The sequence below is a fragment of the Pristis pectinata genome, chromosome 16 (assembly GCF_009764475.1).
Source record: "Pristis pectinata isolate sPriPec2 chromosome 16, sPriPec2.1.pri, whole genome shotgun sequence".
Classification (NCBI taxonomy): domain Eukaryota; kingdom Metazoa; phylum Chordata; class Chondrichthyes; order Rhinopristiformes; family Pristidae; genus Pristis; species Pristis pectinata.
The window spans coordinates 38,514,825-38,539,727 of record NC_067420.1 but is presented as its reverse complement, the minus strand read 5'-3'; the positions used below and the strand labels follow the sequence as shown (position 1 = coordinate 38,539,727).

The following is a 24,903-nucleotide window of genomic DNA, read 5'->3' as shown; positions in this document are numbered from 1 at the left end:
AGGCAATAAGTCTGATGCATGTAAGAATGGAATGGCAGTTGTCATGGGGGACTTTAACTTCCAGATTGGGTGAATCAAGTTGGTTAAGGTAGTCTTGAGGACTTCACAATGCATCCATGATAGCTTTCTTGAACAGCATATTAGTGAACCTACAAGGGAAAATGCTATCTTGGATCTGATCCTGTGCAATGAGACAGGTAAAATTAATGATCTTGTAGTTAAGGATCCTCTTGGAAAGTGATCACAGTATGATTGAGTTTCTCAAAAATGAAGGGTGCAATAGTTTGATCTAAAACATATACATTATGCCTAAACAAGGGAGACTACAACAAGATGAGGGAGGTGTTGGCTATTGTAGACTGGGAACACAGGCTATTTAGTAGGACAGTTGAGGGACAGTGGAAGAATTTGAGATTTTTCAGTGCTCAACTGAAGTATATTCCAATTAAAAGCAAAGACAAGTAAAGGTGGGGAGAACCAGCCTTTAAGGAAATAAAAGGCATCAAACTAAAAGCTCGTGCATACAAAGTTGCCAATAGTGGGGAACTCCCAGATTGGGAAAACTTTAAAAACAACTAAGCAAGTAACAAGAAAAGGGAAGATAGATTATGAAAGTAAACTAGCACAAAATAAAAACACAGTAAAAGTTTTTAATTATATAAAGCAAAAGGTGGCTAAAGTGAATGTAGGTCCCTTGGAAGATGAGAAGGGGGAATTAATATTGGGTAATGTGGAAATGACCAAGGCCTTGAATGACTATTTTGTCAGTCTTCAGTGGAGGACATGTCTAACATGCCAAAGATGTTTATGGATGCAATGGGAGGTGAGGACCTCAATACAATTGCTGTCACTAAAGGAGGTGATGAGCAAACTAGTGGGCCTAAAGGTAGACAAGTCCCCTGGTCCTGATGGGATGCATCCCAGGGTACTGAAAGAAATGGAAGTTAAGAGATGTATTTGTGATAATTTACCAAAATTCTCTGGGCAGGTCCTAGCAGATTGGAAGACAATGAATGTCATGCCACTTTAAAAAAGATGTAGGCAAAAGGTGGGTAACTATTGTAGTCAGGAAAATGCTTGAAGCTATCATTGAGGAAGAAATAGTGAGACATCTGGATAGAAGTGGTTCCATAAGGCAGACACAACATGGATTCAGGAAGGGCAGGTCCTGTTTGACAAACTTATTGGAGTTCTTTAAGGATATAATGAGTGCAGTGGATAGAGGGGAACAGGTGGATGTTGTATACTTGGATTTTCAGAAGGTGTTCGATAAGGTGCTGCATAAGATGAGGATGCATGTAATTGGTAATATATTGGCATGGATAGAGAATTGGTTAACCAACAGAAGACAGTTGGGCTAAATAGGTATTTCTGGTTGGCAACACTGGAGAGCAGAGTTCTGCAGGGGTCAGTGCTGGGCCTGCAACTATACATTCATGATTTGGAAGTGGGGATGGAGTGCAGTGTACCTAAGTTTACTAATGAAACTAAGTTGATTGGAAAAGCAAGTCGTGGAGAGGATGCAGATATAGATAGGTTAAGTGAGTGGGTGGGGTCTGGCAGATGGAGTACAACACTGGAAAATGCAAGGCCATCCACTTTGGAAGGAAAAATAGATCAGATTTAAATGGTGAAAGATTGCAGTATGCTGTTGGGCACAGGGACTTTGGAGTGCTTGTGTATGAATTGCAAAAGGTTGGTTGGCAGGTGCAAAAGGTTATCAAGAAGGCAAATGGAATGTTGGCCTTCATTGCTAGAGGGATTGAATTTAAGAGCAGGGAGGTTATGCTGCAACCCTACAGGGTACTGGAGAGGTTGCACCTGGAGTACTGTGTGCAGTTCTGGTCTCAAGGATATACCGGCTTTGAAGGTGGTGCAGAGGAGGTTCACCAGGTTGATTCTGGAGATGGGGGTTAGCCTGAGGAGAGTGAGTCACCTGGGACTATACTTGCTGGAATTCAGAAGAATGAGAGGGGATCTTAGAAACATAATATGAAAGGGATAAGAGGCAGGAAAGCTGTTTACACTGGTAGGTGAGACTAGGACCAGGGGACATAGCCTCAAGATTTGGGGAAATAGATTTAGGATGGAGATGAGGAACTGGAATTCTGTCCAGGGAAGCAGGCCACCTCACTAAATATTTAAGATGGTTTGATACATTTTTGCACAGTAGGGAAATTAAGGGTTATGGGGGAAAAGGCAGGTAGGTGGAGCTGAGTCCATGACCAGATCAGCCATGATCTTATTGAATGGTGGAGCAGGCTTGATGGGCCAGATGGCCTACTCCTGTTTGTTCTTAAAGCCTTAATTGATTTGGTTTCCATTACCCCTACAGGCAGTGTTCCAGCTTGTAACTACTCTCTGCTCAACATCTATACACATTCCCCTCAACCACTGTTCAAAATTTTAAATCTGCATTCTTGTCCTTGAACAAACTCATTTCCACCCCCCCTCCCCCCCACTAATTGTCCCTGTAACTGATTCTACCCATTTCTCACCACTTCAACCACCTACCCACATCAGGGACAGTGTACAGTAACCAAATACCCTCTCAGCATCACTAGGATTTGGGAGGAAACCAGAGCAGCTGCCAAAATGCACACAGTCACAGGGAAAACATGCAAACTCCACAGATAGCACTGGAGGTCAGCATTGAACCTGGGTCACTGCAGCTGTGAGACAGCAATATTAACCACTTTACTGCCACTGTGGAATCAGTTTTCCTCTACTTACTAGCCATGACCTTATATATCAAACTTCTTATAGCTGCTTCTGTTAATTTTGCTTTTAAATCAATGGGCAACCTGCATATGCATTGAATGGGGTATAAAGTTCTACCTACTTTCCATACTCAAAAACAAGTGATTTGCTGAAAAGATAAATTCAACAAGTCAATAGTAAGAAGTATAAACAAAAACTGAAAAACAATGCTTTGGGCAATGTCTTGATGACTACTGAGGGTGAACTGTCCATATTAAAAAGGCTATTTCCTTCACTGCATTTCCAGTTCAGTCAGGCTGGAGTGCCAGATTACAAACTCAAAGGAAGAAATAAATAAATCACCAATTTATTCTGAATCCTACCCCTCAGGTTTATGCTAATCAACAGCAATTAAGTTACTCATTTAAAATAAGGTTCTGATCCATTTGATATTACAACCAGATTTTTTTTTAAGTATAAAGTAAGCTTTAAATGCAAGGACAGGCAAGAGAAATGTTTAACCAAGTCATTTAACATCTGGAAAAGGTTGGTTAATATCTCAACTTTCTGAAAGACTTTAATTGACATTTTTCAGCTATGCAACAACTTTCTCACCTTGCTCTGCATTACTGGCTTTATTTCAGAAAATGTAAGATTTGATTTTCAGAACCATAAAACAGTGGTACCACTTCCTTTTTGAATTGTGAAATCACTTGCAAGTTTAAATTACTTGGGGCCAGACTTAATTTTTAACTGAAGATAACCCAGTCTTGAAGATGAATGTGCTTTCCTCCACTTGCGGATGTCATAACATTGAGCATCAGAGGCAAATGGAATAAGAGAGTACAAAATATTCATGTGATTAGGTGGCCTCCTCCCCAATCCCCTTGTTGGACTTTAAAAGTTTAAGATTTATTGAAGGAAAGGCATGTGCATATGAGAATTAGGTAAAGAGGAAAGCACTTCAGTCCATTCATGTCAGCTCATTGCTGGGCCAATTCAAAGTTAATTTGACTTAACTACCCTCTCCATAACAAATATTAACCCCATAAAGATATGAACATGTGTACAAATTAGAACTGGCCACTTGAGCCTGCAGTGCTGTTTAATAAGATCATGGCTGACCTGACTATATAACCTCAACTCTGCATTCCAATGTGCTCCCAGTAACCCTTCAGCTCCTTATCAAGAATCTACCAATGTTTGCCTTAAAAATATTTAAAAGCTGCTTCTACCATCCTTTGAAAGAGTGTTCCAAAGACATTCAACCTTCCAGAAAAATTCTCAATCCAATTAAATGGGCAATTCTTTATTTTTAAACAGCAACGCATAGTTTGAGAATCCCCAAGAGGAAACATCCTCTGTCAATTAAGTCAAGCTGAACCTGCCTGACCTTCCTAGTTTGGTAAACCCTCCCTGGACTGCTTACCACACCTTAATACCCTTCATTAAGTAAGGAGACCAATGCTGCTCAGTATTGCATTGTCATGAATACCTGACCTATTGCTGCTCCACAAGTGCACTCACAGGACTGCTTGGATTCATCTGCTTGTGGCAGGAGGATTGAGGCTTTTGCCCCATTGAGCTGATAATGCCCTATAAAGCTTAAGTATAAACCTCCCTAGTTGTGTATTCAATTGCCCCAGTATTAGCTTCCTGTACCTGCATGCTAGTCTTCTGTCAATTATGCACTAGGACACCCAGATCCCTCTGCACCTCTCACCATCTAGATCATGAGCTTCTTTGTAACTTTTTTTTCTTCCAAAATGAATAATTTCACATTCGTTTATCAGATCTCTATTTACTTAACTCATCTAGAATCTTTGTAACCCCCCCCCCCCCCCCCCTTGGGTGCTTTTCACAACTTTGATTTCTTTGTGTACTCAGCAAATTAATCAGCCCATACATCAGTAACTTCATCCAAGTCATTTTATAAATTGTAAAAGGTTGAGGCCAATCCCTGTGAAACACCATTTGTTACATTCTACCAATCAGAAGAAAGAACCATGTCCAACCTCTTACCTGTGAGCCAGACAATCTTCCATCTGTATCTTGCCTCCTACAACGAGCTCTCTTTGCAATCACCTTTAAAAATTTACCGATCACCTTTCCCTCAATCACCGTGGCAGAGATCCACCAATTCTTCCTCCTAACCTCTGTTCCAAAGACAAGTCTAGCCAGTTCTACCTACTTTTCATATCCCTCTCTCTTAAAAACAAGCGATTTGCTGAAAAGAAAATTCAAGTCAATTGTATAAACAAACTGAAAAACAATGCTTTGGCTACTTTGTCCTGTTGACTGTGGGTGAACTGTCCATATAAAAGGCCATTTCATTCACTGCATTTCCAGTTCAGTCAGGCTGGAAATTATGATGAGTTTGTAGTCTGGCACTCCAGCCTGACTGAACTGGAAATGCAGTGAAGGAAATGGCCTTTTATATGGATAGTTCACCCACAGTAGTCAACAAGGAATTCAGTGTATCAGGCAGCAATCACTAATTTGTTCTGAATCTTACCCCTCAGGTTTATGCTATAAACAGCAATTAAGCAGCTCAGTTACAATAAGCTCTCATTGCAACTACACTTCCCTGGTACAAAACAAAAACAAATGCTGGCAACACTCAGCAGATCAGGCCACATCTAATGAAGGTCCTCGACCTAAAACTTCAGATGCTTTTCTCTTCCCACAGATGTGGCCTGACCTGAGTATTTCCAGCATTCCTGTTTTTATTTTAGATTTCCAACATCTGCAGTTTCATTGATTTACACTTCCCTAGCTTTGCTGGGGTCACTGGTTCTAGACCAGACTCTGCCCTCTTCAAGGGAGCCGGAACAGTTATCAATGATGCTGCCTTCTGAGCAAACATTGATATTTCACATTAACTGAACTTGATTTCTAGAACTCAACAAAGTGTATAAAGATGTATCAAAGTTTTTTTTACCTTAAGCAAACTCAATTTCATTAAGAAAATAGGACCATCATTTTTTATTATTGAGCAGATGGGGAATTAATCATCAGGGATTGGGAGGCACTGCTAAACTTGAATGAGGAACAACAGTAGTTGAGCCATAAACACAGCCTCGATTACATATGTATGTATACACAAAGTTATGGAAGCAGCTTGGTGAACAATATTATTGCATTCTCACAATTATCTCCAACATTTTGGAAGCAGATGTTGAAACACACCCATCCACAACACAAACTAGTGCAGTTGACGCAGGATGCTCATGCTAAAGGATTAGCAATTAATGTACAGATCTCTCTACCTGAAGTACTGCAGGCAAGCTTTGCTGAGGGACATGTTAAGGGCATGCATCTGGAGCTGCTACTTAATGAATCAACAACTCCACTTTCAAATGAAGAGCAAATTAAAAACTAAACCATACACAAAAGGGAAAAAAAATACAAGTAGTAGCTTGTACTGCACCAGCATGCTGGAAATATTACTGCACAGGCAAAGCATTGCAAGAAGTCACGAATACCTGACCCGTTGCTGCTCCACAAGCCCTCTCACAGGACTACATGGGGCTTGGGTTCGTCCGCCTGCGGCGGGGGGAGTTAGGCTTTTGCTGCATAGAGTTGGCCAGACTAGCAGGGGAGCCCGAGACTGTGGGGAAATGGGTGAGCCTTGGCGTGTGTGGCAAGACCTCAGCTGAAGACTCGTAGCTGATTGACAGAACATGGAGGAAAGGGATAGGATAAGAGAGAACAAAAGAGGAAGCTTCATTAAGAAAAAGAACAAAATTCATTAAGTGCAAATACAGAAACCTCAACACAAATACATACCTGATGTACCCAATTCCATTCCAAACTTATATCCTAGAATCAGCACCAGGAAGAAATCTCAAGCTTTCAAAGTCTCTGGTTTAGGACATTCATAGAGGCCAAAATTGAAATGCAGTAACTTTGAGGAAAGGATTAAATATGAAGGTCATATTAACCAACAATTTGCCACTTTAGCATAGATGAAAATATGTAGCTAGGAATGGAGATCAAGCATAGGACTATCCTCCATTCCCTAGTTAGAAGTTATCCATTGCACTGGATACAGAGATGCACATAATTTGTATGGTGACATTGCAACCTATTTCAAAATGAACTTTAAGGTGTTCAATTTTGTCTTGCATCCCCGAATGAGTGGAAGATATTTCTTTGCTTTCTGTTTTATAGTAGTTCAAACTCCCCTCACTTTATATTTCATACCCCATGAAAGAATTCCATTGGTGTTCCTAATTACTTACTGTACCTGCATGCTTTCCCAATTACTTGCTACATCTGCATGCTTAACAAGTTGCCTTTTCATTCTTCCTTTCAAAAAAAGGATGAATTCACATCTTCCCTTAAATTCCATCTGCCAACTTCATGCCTGCTTACTTAACTTGTTCCTTTGCAGGTACTGTGTCCTCCACACAACTTGCAACCCTGCACACCTCTGTCAGTAGCAAATTTGCCTACAGTACACTCCCCTCACTCAATGCATTTATTATAAGTGGTTGAGCCCCCCCCCCCCCCCCCCACTGATTTCTGTGCCATCCCAATGCTAGTCTGGAAAAAACAGGAGTAGACCATTCTGACCCTTGTTCCTGTTCATCCATTCAGTACAATGTTGCTGATCCTCAAACACTGTATTCCTGCTCTCTCCACATACCCATTAATGAGTAAGATCTATGCTTAGTAACAGCCTCCACAACCTTGGAATTGGAATATCGTCACGTACCCAGGTACAGCAAAAAGCTTGTCTTGCATACCGTTCATACAGATCAATTCATTACACAGTGCATTGAGGTAGCACAAGGTAAAGCAATAACAGAATGTAGAATAAAGTGTAACAGCTACAGAGAAAAGTGCAGTGCAGGCAGACAACAAGGTGCAAGGTCATAAGATAGATTGTGAGGTCAAGAGTCCATCTTATCGTACTAGGGGACCATTCAATAGTCTTGTAACAGCAGGACAGAAGCTATCCTTGAGCCTGGTAAATACATACTTTCAGGCTTTTGTATCTTTTTACCCAATGGGAGAGGGGAGAAGAGAGAATGTCCAGGGTAGGTGGAATATTTGAGCATGCTGGCTGCTTTCCCAAGGCAGTGAGAAGTGTAGACAGAGTCCATGGAGGAGAGGCTGGTTTCCAAGATGTGTTGAGCTGAGTCCACAACTGTCTGCAGTTTCTTGCAGTCACAGGCAGAGCAGTTGCCGTACCAAGCTGTGATGCATCAATAAAAATTGGTGAGGGTCAATGGGGACATGCCAAATTTCTTTAGCCTCCTGAGGAAGTAGAGGCGCTGGTGAGCTTTCTCGGCCATGGTGGTTAATAATACTTCTGTGGTGGTTAATTCCACAGGTTCACTTCCCCAAGTGAAAAAGTGTCTGCTCCCCCCCACCACCACCCCCAAAGCAGGAGAAACATCCTCCTTGATTCCAGCCTGCCAGAAAAGATCCAATTAGATCTCCAGACTAATAAATTGACCCCATTAACTTTTTTTTGTGCAGGAACCTTTTAATGGAGCACCTTATCAAGTGCCTTTTGGAAATCCAGATACAGTTCATCCACTGATTCTCCTTTACTACCCAGTTATAATCTCAAAAGAATGCAACAAATTTGTCAAGCATGATTTTCCCTTAAGACCGTGCTTGATAACCTTATGATATTTTAAACATCCTGCTATCACCTACTTCATAATGGATTCCAGCATTTTCCCCACTCTATAGGCTTTCTGCTTTATTTCTCTGGAATGAACATGTGGTGGTGGGAGGGAACCAAGAAAATTTATAGCTACCTACTGTCTGATATTTATATTGGAAGCTAGATACAGAGAGATTTTAAATTTTTCCTTTGCAACTGAGCAACCACTTACACACAATTATTCAGGAGTTTAAGATGACTTGAAGTCCCAGCCCTGACAACAATGATGTGTTAATTTCAATATGATTCAACAAGAGATTTTATTTTAAAAATAAAAAGGTACAGCGAGGTAATGTTGCAGCTCTATAAAACTCTGGTCAGACCACACTTGGAGCATTGTTTTCAGTTCTGGTCACCTCATTATAGGAAGGATGTGGAAGCTTTAGAGAGGGTGCAGACAAGATTTACCAGGATGTTGCCTGGATTGGAGAGCATGTCTTATGAGGATAGGTTGAGCGAGCTGGGGCTTTTCTTTGTAGAGAAGGAGGATGAGCGGTGACTTGATAGAGGTGTACAAGATGATAAGAGGCACAGATCGAGTGGACAGAGACTTTTTCCCCAGGGCGAAAATGGCTAGCACGAGGGGACATAATTTTAAGGTGATTGAAGGAAGGTATGGGGGGGGAGGGAAGAATGTCAGAGGCAATTTTTTTTCCAAAAAACAGAGTGGTGGGTGTGTGGAACACACTGTCTGCAGAGGTTGTGGGGGTAGATACATTAGGGACATTTAAGAGACTCAGATAGACACATGAATGATAGAAAAATAAGGGGTTATGTGGGAGGGAAGGGTAAGATAGATCTTAGAGCAGGATAAAATGTCAGCACAACGTTGTGGGCCGAAGGGCCTGTACTGTGCTGCAGTGTTCTATGTACCTCCCATTTCTCCCCCACCAAGGATGCAAGCAAAACACTGACCACTGAAAATCCTGTTTAAATGCATTCAGAATAGTTTCCCATCTTTATAGTCCTTTGTTCCTTTAATGTTGGATCAAACAGGGTCAAACTTTTAAGATGCTGACATTCACAATATGACAAGGCTGCAACTAGTGGGTAATGCAAATTCAAAATCAGTTCCCATTTATACCTCTTCCAGACATGCCTTTCACCACCCAATTTCAGCTGTCATCACCATCACCAATTTCATTCAGTCTCTGCTCTATTACAGGCCTTCTCTTGTTTATTTTATCCTTTCTCTGCAAATGAAATTTCAAATTTTTCCCCAATTCTGATGAAAATATGTTGACCTTAACTGTGTTTCTCCCTCCACAGATGCTGTCAGACTTGCTGGGTATTACCACAATTTTCTTTTTTTCAGGATTACAGGAATCACTTGCAAGGTCAGAATTTATTGCACATCTCTGTAATTACCCTGGGACAGTGGGGTGAGCCACCTTCTGAAACTGCTGTTCTTCAGATGAAGGTACTCCCAGTATGTTAGGCAAGGTTTAAAGATAGCCTGTCAGATTCTCACTACTGACTACTTAGCAACTCGAGGGCAGATGTCAGTGGAATAAATTGAACCAAGCGTGGCTGCAGGTCTCTTCATAACCAAAATTTAGCAGTATAACAATCAACACAAAGGCACATGCATGAAGAATAGCCATGTGGACACGAGACCCAAACAATCCTGTCTGTTCTTTGAAAGGACCAAGGTTGAAGGTTAAATAAAACTATAAAATTTAGTTCTCAAGGGAAACAATTTCCTTTTCAGATCAATGCAGGAGATTTTTCTACATAAAGTGACTGCTTTTTGGGACATCTCCCAATAATGTTCAGAACAAACAGGATCAAAGAACACTTACCAGCACAAAGCTTACATGTACATTGATTTCCTAAGTGATGTCAAAACAAATGCACAAAATGTACAATAGAGGAAAAATTGGAGCATCAAGAATAACTGATCTCAAAAGGAAACAACAATAAGCAAGCGATGACAACAACAAGAGTAATGGGACATAAAGCAACCAGATGACACTCTTGGACATTTGCCAAGCCCTTTTAGAAAATTATTCTAAGGCACTTTAAAGTCAAATATCCCATGTGCCTTGCTTAATCATTAAGCATAAAAAAAGCATCAATCCACAAAAATCAAGCAGATTTTGCTAATTTTCTTCAAAAGGTCATTAATGCAGCCAATGTACTCATTAAAAATTGAATCCACAAACTTTGAGTTACAGGTTAACCACCAGGAACCTCTCCCACTACCTCCCCAATTTGGAATATGATAATCTAAAAATATCAAATGAATGGAAAGCTGGTCCAGCATTTATTTCCACCCCCCCCCCCCCCAAAGAAAGCATATTAATGGTTCTTGTACTAAAACAATCTACAAAAGAGAAAAGCTTAATGCCTTTCACTGCATTAGGACACCCCATAGTATTTCATAGCCTATACTTATTTCTGAAGAGTAGCCACTGCTGTAATGGAGGAAGAGTACTCAGCCAATTGCATCCAGCAAGGTCCAAAACATCAGCAAAACAAATGAACTAACTGCACTAAAATGTTTAAATTGTAAATGTTGGGCACAGCACCAGGTAACCTGCCCTGCACTTTAATGCTAATGGAGTCTCTTACAGCCAGAGCAGTCAGGCAGGACCTCAATTTGAGGTCCAAGGCATCCAACTGAACCTTGCATGGGGACAAAGGAATAGAGTGCATAATATTAAAACTAAAGTGTACAATTGCTCACAACTGCAATCTCTTTCATAAAAGTACTGAACAGCAATTTTTTTGACAATCACCATTCCTTTTGTTGCAAAGACCAACAGCCAGAATGGAACTCTATTTTGTACAAATATAGTTGCACCCCAGTACTTTATGAAGGCATTGGATGAAAGAGACAATTATTCAAGTCTTATAAAATTTACTCTCAGCTGTTCTGATGGACCAGCCAAGATGAATTTAAAATATGGGCAATGCCAATCAATCTTGCAAAATAACCAGGACAGAAAAACAAGAGACACAGTTGTGGAGGTATCAAAAGCATACTATAGATGAGATCATCTCCCATGATATCTGAAGACTCTAACCAACTCTTTAAATGAGAACTGAATGTTCCACATTTACAGTCAAACTGCCCAGTTCCCATTTATAAATTAAACACAGTCATCCCCTTTACAGAGGTTCCTGCTATCCTGTAATGTTTTCACTGGGATTTCAGATATTCTGTTCTCTCAAAAAAAACACACCAAAAATAGAATGGCTTTGGGCCATAGTGCTGTTTGAGGAACAAAAACATGTCTGTGTTTTTTTTCCCCCTGCTTTACAGCTGCATTCTGAATTTCAGGTGTTTGCAATAGGTCTGTAGTAAGGTCACATTAACTGTGGCTGTGTCTTTGGATTAATTGAACATCAAAGTTTAAGCAGGTGTACATTTGGTATGGTTGTTGTTCCACAGCCTGAGAACACTCAGACAAACCTCACCTTGCAGCTGGCCATCTGAGTACTAATGACGGTCAACCCAGGAGAATTAATGGGGCAGCACCTTTTTGCATGATATTAATATCTTAGAGACAGAGTAATAAAGCGTGGAATCATGCCCTTGGGCCCAATCTGCCATCTCAACTAGTCCCATTTGCCTGCATTTGACTTCATATCCCTCTAAACCTTTCCCATCCATGTACCTGTCCACATGTCTTTTAAATGCTGTTATTGTACCTGCCTCAGCCACTTCGGCTGGCAGCTCATCTCACATACATACCACCCTCTGGATGAAAAAGTTGCCCCTCAGGTTCCAATTAAATATTTCCCCTCTCACCTTAAACCTATGCCCTCTAGTTTTTGATTCCCTTTCCCTGGGAAAAAGCATTCATCCTATCTATGCCCCTTATGATTTTATGCACCTCTCGAAGGTCACCCCTCAATCTCCTACGCTCCAAGAAAAAAAAATCCTAGTCTGCCCATCCCCATAACCCAGTTCCTCAAGTTCTGGCAACATCCTCAAATCTTTTCTGCACTCTTTCCAGTGGTTGATCAAACTCTTACAGGTTCACCTAAAGAAAGATTCTTACCAAGTGTGGAGCTAATCCAATTTTTAAAAGCACCAATTTCTCAGGCAAGTGTTTTTTTTTCCTATTCCATGTGAAAATTATGATTGTGGAAGACAGCAGCAACAAGCCTACTGAAACCTGGCGTCCTGATGAAAAGTCTTTGACCTGAAATGTTAACTGTTTCTCTTTCCACAGATATTGCCTGACCTGCTGAGTTCTTCTAGCATTTTATGTTGTTTCTTTTTAAATTAATGATATCCTCCCTTAGATGTACACAGGCACTTCTAGTGGAGCAACTGCTGTGTAGCAACTGGGAACAGCAACTTCAGCAAATGTTTCTTCATTTACCCAGGCAATTTTAATTAGCTTTACATTCCACTCTATTCTACTTAAGTAACTTGCTTTTAGAGTGACTAATGAATGAGCCAGAACATTAGGAAACTTGTGATGGGAGTAACACCATAAATCAAAATGGTTAGAGGAGCAAGACACACAGAAGTGTTTAAAACAATTTGGCAGTGGGTAGGAAAGTTATTTGCAGTACAACAGGTGGGGAGAAAATGTAGAAATCAAGCAAGTCCATTGGGCAGACAGATGGGTTAGGGAGCACAGGAGAACTGAACTGCATTTACCTTAATGCAAGGAGCCTCACGGGGAAGTCAGATGAGCTTGGAGCATGCATCAGCAGTTGGAATTAAATTACTGCAATCACAGAAACTGGATTGAAAGAAGGGCAGGACTGGCAGCTTAATGTTTCTAGGTATAGAAGTTTCAGATGTGACAGAGGGAAATGCAAAATAGGAGGGGTGGCACTACTGTACAACAGTACTTGGAGAGGATCTCCTGGAGGGATCAGCTAATGTGGCATCTGGGTAGAATTTAAGAATAAGAGAGGGGTGATCGCTGGAGTTCGTCTGATCTTTGAAACGTTCACCAAACTGACATCATGACTTTGGAAACCAACATTTTATGAATGTTATTTGCTCACAAGTGTCTCATGTACTGCATGTTCAGAAAATCCATTGGTGATTAAACGTTTTGTATGCACACATCACTGAAGCAGTTTCTTTTAATAGTCTTAACCTCAACTGGGAAATCAACTGTTCTAGATGTACTAATCAAGTTCATTCAAAGCTTACCTTTGGTGGAATTTTGTCCATAAAGCAGTAAATTTTAAACATAATTCAATACATTCCAACACATTCAACTGCATTTCTCCTATATTTCAACATTCAGTACTCTAGTATAAGTTATTTTCCCCATTCAGTCGGCTGCAAGACTCATAAAATTTAACAAATAGAAACAGATATCAATAAACATCCAGTTTAACATAACTTATTTATCCCAGAGGCTATTAGGAAAATAAAAGAAAACTGAATACTCTCAATGGAGGGTATTCCTTCGGAGCAGGAAGGAGGTCTCAATCACATTCACAGACTCAAGGGGGTGGTCCAGGAAAGGATTGAGAGCGAGAGCGAGATGTTTCAACATCTTTCCACTCCTAAAATCGAGAGAGCAAGGACAATCATAAAGCTCTTCTTGTCACCAGAGAGACACTAGCCAAGGCAGGATTATAAACCAGATATTATCCTGATTTTAGTCCAGGTCTGGCTGCATTGAGTCACTGAACTATTGTTTCACAGTTACTTGTGTAATGTACTATTAAGACAAATGTACCACAGAATGCAGAAATGATCCATACAAACCAGGAATACAGTATAGAGTGGCAGAAGAATATTACATTTGGTTTCAGGCTCTCCAATCCATGAAAACTGTTTGCAAAGGTTGCTTTTGCTGCTACTGATAGCAGGGAGGAGCAGCAGTTACTGTACTATCTATGAGCTTTCCATGGGTGAAAGCAAATCCTGACTAAGTCAGATGGTATAAGTAGTTTTGCAGAAGGGCAGTTTATAATTGCATACGATATCAATAGCAAACATGTGCACCTAGCACCAAGTCTCAGTCCAAGACACATTAATAATATTGAGCTGAAAATCATCAGTTACTATAGTTCAATCCAAATTCTTACCTGAACATGTCAGTAAGTTCTCCTTTAACCACAGCAACAATGACTGGGAATCCAATGCAAGCAGGTACCAAGTACAGTAGAGCAGGCTGACAAGTAAAACGTGCATATACATTTAGAAGGAAGTCAAACGATTCACTGCACAAATTTTCTAAATATTGCCGCTTTGGAATGAATGAAGTGGAGCTAAGAATTGATGTATTTCCAGAACGGATTCAATCACATTTCTCTATAATGTAGAAAATATATTCCACACACCTTTAAAACATTTTAAAAAATATAAACTGAAAAATCACAAATCATGGGGGTTCCATTAACTGCTGTTGATTGCTTTCTTTATACAGTTTGGGAACTTTTGGGTCAATAAGGCATTGCATATGGACATGTTGGACATTTAAAATTAGATTTCACCAATAAATTCTGGGAGTGTAAGTGGCAAATTATTACAAAAAGGTCTTCTTATTACTTATTTCTATTTCCTCTGAGGTGTTGGGGGGTTGGGGTTGGGGGGGGGGGGGGGAAGAGAAACAAAGAAAAATTCAACCAAATATTAGAAAGCAAATTGCAAAAGACTTGATTATTGCCACCTAAACAATCAAACACTGAAAACATACATACTGCAGGATGAAACTTTAGCTTATTTATCAGATTTTAAAAGTCCAACATCTGTACCACAGCAAGAATAAAAAATTTTCAAAATTTACAAAGCAAACAACAGCTAAGTAGAATGGAAATTTTAAATGCACAAGCTGTATCAAGCCATTTTAAGCATTATTGACAGCATCAGAGTGGAGTAAAAGCAGCATTTGGAGACTGTTGCAAAGTAATAGTTGCACGGTGTCATGGGATAAGCGAATAGAAGTACCTCGTCATCTTCAGGATGTGGGCTTGGCTGAAAAAAGGCTGCATTTATTGCCCACTCCCAACTACTCTTGATCTGAGATATTAACTGCTATTTCATTTGAGGACAGTTAAGAAACAACATCACTGTGGGTCTGAAGTCACAGGCCAAATTGAGTAAGAATGACAGATTTCTTTCCCCAAAAGGACTATACAGCTGCTCTTTAGCCACATGTGGCTTTAGATGCGCAGCTTGCAACTTTTCAAACCAACCTCTATGGAAGAATATGAAGTTTTATTACAGACAGTACAATTATTACATTTCCCATTATATACTACTAACACGAGGACACCAATTAAAGTTCTTTAAACAATCACATGCATTCCCATTGTGGACATTAGATACCACTGCTGTGGGTGCACATGTAATAGATAAATTTGTCAAGTTTATTTTTTTTATTGCACTGAAAATTTTGGATGATTTTTCAAAAGGATTTGGCTATATTTATAGGTATACATTTAATATGATTGTGCACTTGGTGGGGTATGCACAGGCCATATAGAAGTCATGCAACGTTTTTGGTTAATAGTGATTCTGAATCGGGCTCTAGAGCTACATAACAGTGAGAACCACTAGACTTTGGTAACCTAGATGAGTGCACGATGATTCATCTCGTTCTGTAACTGGTTCCAAAACCAGTAAAGAGCAACTTCAAATCAAAGCACAAACAATATTAAAACCACAAAGGACAACTCACTTGTGCATGCTTGAAAGTGTGCATTATATATATGGTAAGTCCAAGACCAAAGACGTAAGCCAAGAAGCTGGTGTAGAAGTACGTTCGACTATTCTTCTTCAAACTGGTTCAGAAAGGGAAAGAAATAGAAGGTAGCTTGGCAATTTCTGTACATCATACCAATATTTCAACAGCAGGATTTTAATTTGAAATGACAATCAATCCAAACTTCAATCCAAGAATCTCATTAGCACACTCAACGGATAATCCACAAACATGAAATTAAAAAAAAGTCAAATTCAAAACCAGGATAAACACTATTCTTTACCATTTTATACAATTCAATATTCCCCTGCATCTACAAGCAAAAGCAGATACAGCAACTAGGAGTACTTGTTTAACCTACAATTAGCTCAGAATAGTTTTAAGCAGAAAGCCAGCAAGAGTGGGAAGGTCTCCACCTTGTCACGTTTAAGGATCTTGGCTGGATGACACTGCAACCAGTCTCACATCAAGATCAGGATGAAGCTGAGTTGCAGGTACAAAAATGCCTGAAGTAAACCAGCTGCTGGAAAGCAATCCTTGCAAATATGCAATAGTGTGAATAAAACTGAGATACTTTACTCAACAGTCACTACATGGACAAAATACCAAATGACGCCATACTACACAAAGATATCAATACCTTCACTTCGGGAACAGAGATAGAGAAAGAATGACGGAAAAAGGGAAAATTAACAGTGCAAGGGAATCTAGGATCAGAAAACAAAAAAGGTATGGAAAATTTAACTATACATCTCCAACATTACAAGACCACCTATTCCAAATAACTAGACGAACACACACAGTTCCATTAATTTATGACTCCCATATGTAATTTCTATCCCTTGAGCTACAAAAAATTTCCTTGACGACTCTGCTACTTAATCACTACTGACAGACTAGTGCAGTTTGATTAGCATTGTCAAAACTCTTCAGAATCAACATTATCTAAATTTTAGTCACATATAACTCCATTCATATATTCAGGCTGCTTACCTCACATCAAAACGAAGCAGAAGGGCAATGAAGATGCCTAAGTTTAAAAGAGAAAAAAAAATTAGGTCTCTTTCCAGTCAGAAATGTACTAAATTGTTCCTTTATAATGAGTTCTACATTCCAACAACTCCATTAGCGAAGAGGCTTCTCCTGAATTCCCTCTTGGATTTATCATGACTGCATAACATGCCTCATTATATTGCCAGTTTCAGATATACAGCAGCTATTATCACTTCCTCCAACATGGAAGAGTTCTATTTCCTTGCAACAGACAGCAAAGTCTGTAGTCTGCCAAACAGTAGTACATTATGTTGTGTTCTCTAGCTTCATTAACTTCACTAGTCTACTAAATTAACAAAGAAATTAATGGATTAAATAACTGAACAGAGTTATGGCAAATGTGGAATCATAAGGAAGACAGGAGAAGCAGGAGATGTGGGACCAACCCCACCTCCAGAGGAAAGTTGGGCCTGTTGAACCCATCTCTGGGGAGAGGCTTGATGCATCTATCTCCTGCTATATAGAGATAAGAGGGATTTTATGGCTCCAATGCTCTAGGCTATGCTAGTTATTCCAGGGTCACACGAAGGCAGTATAATTCCTAGTAGAATGTAATAGTCCTTAATTTGTGGAAGTCTCTCTGACATTGGCAATACTAAGAGGAGCAATAGGTCCCAGAAAAGCACAGACAATCCTGCACTGGGGATCTGTTTTGCAAATTGCAGCTGTGGATACAGGATGATAAAGCAGATGAGAGAGAATGGAACTGGAGGTTGGGGATAAATCTGTTCTGTGTGCGACTCTCTCTCTCTCTCTCGCTGTTGGGTGAGAGTACTGGGAGATGGAGCCATGAGGTGGGGAATGGAAGGGAGGTGCAGATCTTTAAAGGAAGAGGGTTTCCAAAATTAAGTAACATTAGTTTTGCTTATCGTGCTGGTGTAAAAGTTGTCTGATACCCACATCATAGAGGTTGCACTGTACTTGATGTTATACAAATTAAAGAACACTGCAGCCACTGGACATACCTTCCCCTATGTCTATCCAATCAATCCTTATAATCATATTCACTATCCTTCATCTTTCCCTTATCTCACCTATTTAATCTGCCTTGATAGGCATACTCTCTCGCCTGATAATATAGCTGTCAAGTTTTTACGAAGTCCAAGAAACAACATCAGACACCATAGGTTATGCTGACCACAAAGCCATCAACATGTAAAAAAAAACCATCTAATTAACTGACAGACTTCAGGGAAGGAAATCTACTGCACTTACAGCCTTTGTGTGATTCCAGACCTACAAAATCATGGGCAACTCTTAAATGTCCTCTGAAATGACCTGTTCAGGGACTAAAGATGGGCAATAATTGTTGGCCACTAGGTTGATGTCCATATCTTGAAGAGTTAATAAACAATAAACCTAAGCATTATGACCAGTGGCCTCCAAACCTCTCCTTTGATATTCTCCTACATCAGATTGGCAACTGGCCCAATGTAACATCAGTGATACCCAAGTATAATACCCAGTGAGAGAGGTATTATACTTGTACCCTTAAAATGACACATGACAAGAATTGCTAAAGGAACATGAGCTAACTTGGGCTCATTAAAATTGAAGACCACATGGCATTGGACACCAGCACACTTAGGCCAATTGTTCAGAGCATGTGCTCAATTGAGAGCAGCTATTAAACATACTGAATCCCCTTAATGCAAGTTCAATTACCTGGAATGACGATATCCCCCAAGCCAAGCATTGCAAAATTATTGGCTGCAAGTCCTTTCTCAAGAAGATCTTGAGGAAACACCACTAAAAAACAAACAAACAAAAAGAACATTACTATCCAATCTCTACAGAGAACAGGAAAGAAAAAGGAAAGCTGGGGAGATACTATTGGCCCATAACACCTTGAAACAGAAAGCTCAGGAAGGAAGGAAAGAAAATATAAAGAGTTTTCCTCAATGGCAAGTCTCCTAGCAGGGTCAGGTAGAGTTAAAATATTGTGCGTAGGTGATGCTCTCCCTTCCCCTCACACCCACTGTCAATGCTCATCATTGAGGTCTAACCACAAAGAACCATTTTGAGAGAATTGTCAGAGAACTACTACTGCTGCCTGCGCAGTCTGCTCAAACCACAATCCAGCATCTTTAGTTGGTGCAGTGAGAAGTGTGGCAGCAGGGGTGGCCCTTCTTAAAAAGGGAACAATCTTTCACAATGTTTTAGGTGCATTCCAGTGCCAGACTGCATAAACACAGAGCAGCTGGGATGTCCTGCAGCCTACAACAGGAATGTTTGCTTTTGTATATCTCATTCCAGTTCGTGCTGTGCACAGTGATACCGCCCAACCGCAGGCCATCTGGAATCCAACCACCAGCTAGGGGAATGCTGACAGTTTACAATTCTGTTCTCATGCAGCTGCTCTGGTAAGCAGCAGGCTAGCACCTTGGCCAAACTGATCAAAAACAAGGTCTGTTTATAAACATTCATCCCCCTTTTTGCTTTCAGAGGAAACAGACAGAGGTTCCAAAATGTTGCTGCAAAGCTTAATACCATTTATCACAATGGTGCAAGTGATATTTTAAAGATACGGAATATGTACAATTGCAGAAAAAGTAACGTGAAGCTAAGTTTTTAAAGCAAAGGTTCCTCAATACATCCCCACTGAGAATGTAATAAACAGCCTCCTGACCCAGGTACGGAACTTTGAACAGTACAGCACAGCAACAGGCCCTACATCCCATGACATCTGTACTGACCACAATGCCAATCTCATCTACCTGCACAAGGTCCATATCCCTCTATTGCCTGCTTGTTCATGCGTCTGTTTAAATGCCTCTTAAACACTGCCATCTACCACTTCCTCTGGAAGCACATTCAAGGCATCTACCATCCTCTGTGTAAAGAAAAACTTGCCTCAAATCTCCTTTAAACTTTCCCCCTCTCACCTTAAACCTATGCCTTCTAGTATTTGATATTCCCACCCTGGGGGTAAAGACTCAGACCAGCTACCTTATCTATGCTTCCCATAATTTCATACAATTCTCTCAGGTCTCCCCTCAGCTCCCTACACTCCAGTGGGAACAATCCAAGTTTGTCCAACTTTTCCTTACAGCTAATACTCTCTAATCCAGGCAACATCCTGGTGAACCTCTTCTGCACCCTCTCCAAAGCTTCCACATCCTTCCTGTAATGCAACGACCAGAACTGCACACAATATTCCAGATGTGGCCAAACTGAAGTTTTACACAGCTGCAATGTGACTTGCCAACTTTTGTACTCAATGACCCAACCAAAGGTGGCAAGCATGCCGTACACCTTTACAACCCCATCCACTTGTGTTGCCACAGGGAACGATAGACTTGCACCCCAAGATCCCTCTGTACATCAATGCTCCTGTGGATCATGCAATTTGCTGTATACTTTACTCTTATATTTGACCTCCCAAAATGCACCACCTCACACTTGTCTGGATTAAACTCCATCTGCTATTTCTCTGCCCAAATTCCAACTGATCTATATCCTACCATATGCTTTGACAACCTTACTCACTACCTGCAATTCCACCAATTTTTGTCACCTGCAAACTTGCTGATCAGACCACCTACCAAATCGTTCAGATTTATATTACAGAGGTCCCAGCACGGTTCCTTACGGAACACCACTGGTCAGTCCTCCAGTCAGAATAACACCCTCCCACCACAACCCTGTCTTCTATAACCAAGCCAATTTTGAAGTCAACCTACCAACTCACCATGGATCCCATATGACTTCTAGATCAGTCTCCCATGAGGAATCTTGTCAAAGACTTTACAAAAGTGCATCAAGACAGCATCCACTGTCCTACCCTTATCAATCATCTTCACCAACTCCTCAAAAAACTCAAGCTTGAGACATAATCTCCCCAACAAAGCCACGCTCACTATCCCTAACAAGTCCACGCCTTTCCAAATACAAGTAAATTCTGTTCCTAAGAATCTTTCTCCAATAATTTCCCTACCTCTAATGTATGGCAAAACATGAATTTTTTTTTAAGGAATTTTTTCAACAAAAACCAGTACACTCCAATCACCTTCACTCATTTACAGTACTTAGTTACCCTTTTACCCTGCTGATTATTAAATGCAAAATTATCCTACTTAACAACAAAAATACTTTATCCACGATTGGATTCCACATGTCTATGTTCAGTCTTGTGACAATCTATCCTGTTTTAAAACATTAAGTGAACACATGCATTTAGATAGTTCTTCACATCCTTATCAAGACATCCCAAAATGTCACTGCTTTTAACCCAGGAAACCAACATATGAGCTTGCTGCATATCTAATGATCATATTCTATGTTCTGATCTTGTTGGTGGGCAAATATTGGCCAGGACACAGGAGAATTCTCTATACTCTTTAAAATAGTGCCATCGGATCCTTTATGTTGGAGAACAGTCGTGTCTTTGGTTTAAACAGCTCCTTCAACAAGTGGCACTTCCAATAGTCCAACAGTGTGTACTGATTAAGCCACTCCAGCCTCTCAAAAACAAGCTTAAATTGCCAGAGCAATGCAAACTTATAATGGTTAACCTCAGCACATGTGATACAAATGACAAATTCATAAATAGGGAATTAAATATTTGTGCATGGTCTAGGAACAGACAGCCAATTCATTGAAAAATGCACTGATTTCTCTTCTTCACTTTTGGAGCCATAGGCACAGAAGATGCTTTAATTCTACTGCCATGTTCTCTTTCAGTTCTTGGCACAGCTACTATTTTCACAAGTTTCAGAGACTAATAGCAAAAGCCTACTTTGCTTGGTCAAAAATGTGCACTTGCCAGGTAATTATCTACAGTAATCCAAGAGGGAGAAGAAGCTTAATTTACTTAATTTACAACATGTCACAGGATAAAACACCTTTACTGTGCAAGAACTGTTTTTTTGTCCCAGCAAAATTTTGCCAAATTTGGGAAAATACAATTAGTTTATAAAAAACGAGGCAGATTTTAAATCCAAGAATGGAATTGAACCCAAGTCCGGTGGGACAGGGCTCCCTCTAGGGAATGCACATTAAACTTAAAATAATTTTGCTCCAGAAATCAGAGAAATCCTCAAAATCATGATAAACTGAACTGTAAATTTCAAAGGGTGTAAGAATTCATTACACCTAATAAATGACCAAGTAAAACTGACCAGCAAGTAAATATCAATTTTAGTGAAGCAGAGGGGGATAAATATGTCCTTCTTGTCAGTGTTTGTTATAAACTAATGATTGGATTACATCCTTGCCACAGGGTAACAAGTTTTACTGTTAACTTAAAAGTAACGATTGAGTTGATACAACTTGGATATTTATCAGAATAGTTATACCTTGTAAGAATTGCGTAATTGTTGTATTGTTTGATTTATGATTAAAAACACACAACTACGTTCTGCATGACTTAAATTGATTTCATTTTTTGCATCAACAAAAGAAAATCAGAGACTTGGTACCATCCTTACTAACTAAATTTGAGGATCAATTACTCATCTTTTTGCCTCCCAAATAATTCTCTCACTTTTCTTCTGCAAGTACTGATTATGATTCTGGCATTTCCACCAGCCCAACAATTAACTGAGCTATTCAAGCAAAATAAAACTGCAGATGCTGGAAATCTGAAACAAAAAATAGAAATGTTGGAAGAGCTCAACATGTCAGATAGCATTTTCAGAGAAAAAGAGTAGACAATCCTTCATCTGATGAAGGGTCATTGACAAGAAGCAATCAGCTGAATCACAATGATTACTGCTTTGGTCAAGACTTCAGGCAGCAACCATCTTTTACACTAGGGTATCTATCTAGTGTACCACTTGTCAAGCTTACGCAGGTAGAATAACTGTATAGCCCTAAAATCAGGGAAAGAATCAGGCCCAAAAGGGAGCAAAATGGCAATGTGCGCTTGGAACCACAAGTTGTTGGTAAGGTTTTAAATGAATACTTCTCATCTGTGTCCACTATAGAGAAGAAAACTGTAGTTGAAGAATTTAGGGAGGAGGGTGGGCCGGGGAGAACTTGCAGATTTCAAGTCTCACTCAGATGAAAAAAAAACTCAAATCCCTTCTAATTTTCCTACCCCTTACTTTGAATGTATGGTTCTGATTATAGACACCTCTGCTAAGGGGAATGGCTTCTCAGTATCTTCCCTATCTATGCCCCTTATTTTGTAATCCACAGTTAGGTCACCCCTCAGCCTTAGAGGAAAACAAACCCAGCTAATTCGGCATCACCTCGCAGCCAAAATATTCCATCCCAGGCAACAGCCTGGATAAAATGGACTGGTTTTTTTTGTTCTAATTGTGTTCTCTCTTGTAAAAATTGTGTTTGTGTTTTTCTTGTGAATGCTGCTTTTATGATGCCATGTGCCTGTGATGCTGCTGCAAATAAGTGTTTCATTGCACCTGTGCATATAACAATAAACTCAGCTTTGGCATCCCGGTGCACTTTCTCTGCACTCCCGTCCTTCCTATGGTCTGGCAACTAGAACTGCACACAGCTGTGGCCTACGTAACGATTTATATATTTTATAACCTCCTTGCTCTTATATTCTGAAAGAGTGATGGAGGCAGGTATTTCAGAACATTTAAGTATCTAGATAAGAACTTGAAACACAAGATCATGGAAGGTTACAAGCCAGTGCTAGCAAATGGGATTAGTATAGATAGGTACTTGGTGGCCACAATGGACGTGGTGGGTCAAAGGGCCCCATTTCAGTACTGTAGCACTGATACTCAACCAAACTTCCCTAAACTGCCTTCCTTTCAGGCAGTGCTAAACCCAAGTGCTAAAACCCTGCCACAACAACCGAAGAATGCTGCCTTCCAAAGAACATTCTCAACCATGAGCATCACATGGTGATAATTTGAAGTTTATCAGCATAGACAGAATCCTGGTAAACTAATGTACAACAGAAGCTTCACAGAGGAATCTCACCTTCACCATTAAATGCATGTAATTTCCAGTCACTCCCAAAGGAGGAAAGCGAAGGGTGGGTGGAAGCAGGGCCCGATATCATTTTGAACCTGATACCATCAGCAGGAAACAACAATCCCATAGACACACACCACCAGTTTACTGTAAAAGGGAAAATAAACTTTGCCTTGTTTGGCTTCAAATACAGAGCAATGCTACCTCACGTTTCAATCTTTATTTTCTTCTGAGTCATCCTGGGGAACAGGATCAATGCAAAGTATCTTAGCACTCAAGAAAAAAGGCACAGAGTCAGCTATCTAACCAGCAGTCTAATGATGCTTGGTAATTCACTGATTACATCAACCATTAAATTGTCAACTCTTGTTGCTACATAGAGAAGGAATAAACATCGCGATGTCTTTGACATTTGTTTGCAAGCAGTTTGCTGAACCAAGTAGAGCTTGAACTGGTTTTGTCACATCTTAGCAAATCCTTACATCACTTAAAACTTTTAACCTGCTGCTGCATTTGTCCATGGTATTTATTATTGTGATCTCCACATATTAAGAATACACTACCATGGTACTTACATTTAATTGGTGCCTCAAATGATTTGGCAACAGTTACCATGACATTCGTGCCAAACACCTGTAGGCAGAGATTTAAAGGTTGCATTAATTCTCCAGTTTAACAATTTAAATAACTCCAAGAGGCAAGTTATTGCAGTCTGCTGCTGAGTCCCTTTTACCACCCCAAACCAAAATAACGACACTGAATTAGGAATAACTTGGTTGCCACTGTTTTAAAAACAAAAATTACAGTAAAGCTCTTTGCAAAATGAGTCTTACTAGAAAAGTGTAACATTAAAAATATTAACACCACGCGTTAAAAATCCTTGCTTTACATTAGATTTGCATTTGGTTCAGCATCTTAATTTCAGAAGTCTGCCCTATG

The 24,903-nt window shown here is 40.0% G+C and overlaps 1 protein-coding gene across 2 annotated transcripts in view; it reads right to left on the bottom strand.

Annotated features, from left to right (window-relative positions):
- hm13 (histocompatibility (minor) 13) overlaps positions 1 to 24,903 on the bottom strand; it is a 55,969-nt gene that overhangs the window by 10,961 nt on the left and 20,105 nt on the right. Inside the window, exons 7-12 of one of the 2 annotated variants that reach the window (XM_052031622.1) lie at positions 24,540 to 24,597; positions 18,739 to 18,822; positions 17,014 to 17,050; positions 15,997 to 16,099; positions 14,402 to 14,487; positions 6,186 to 6,369 (exon numbers count right to left, since the gene is read on the bottom strand). In XM_052031622.1, coding sequence (XP_051887582.1) covers positions 6,222 to 6,369; positions 14,402 to 14,487; positions 15,997 to 16,099; positions 17,014 to 17,050; positions 18,739 to 18,822; positions 24,540 to 24,597 — 516 coding nt within the window. In that variant the 3' untranslated portion in view covers positions 6,186 to 6,221. The remainder of the gene's footprint in view (positions 1 to 6,185; positions 6,370 to 14,401; positions 14,488 to 15,996; positions 16,100 to 17,013; positions 17,051 to 18,738; positions 18,823 to 24,539; positions 24,598 to 24,903) is intronic. The other variant, XM_052031623.1, reaches the window with a different exon arrangement.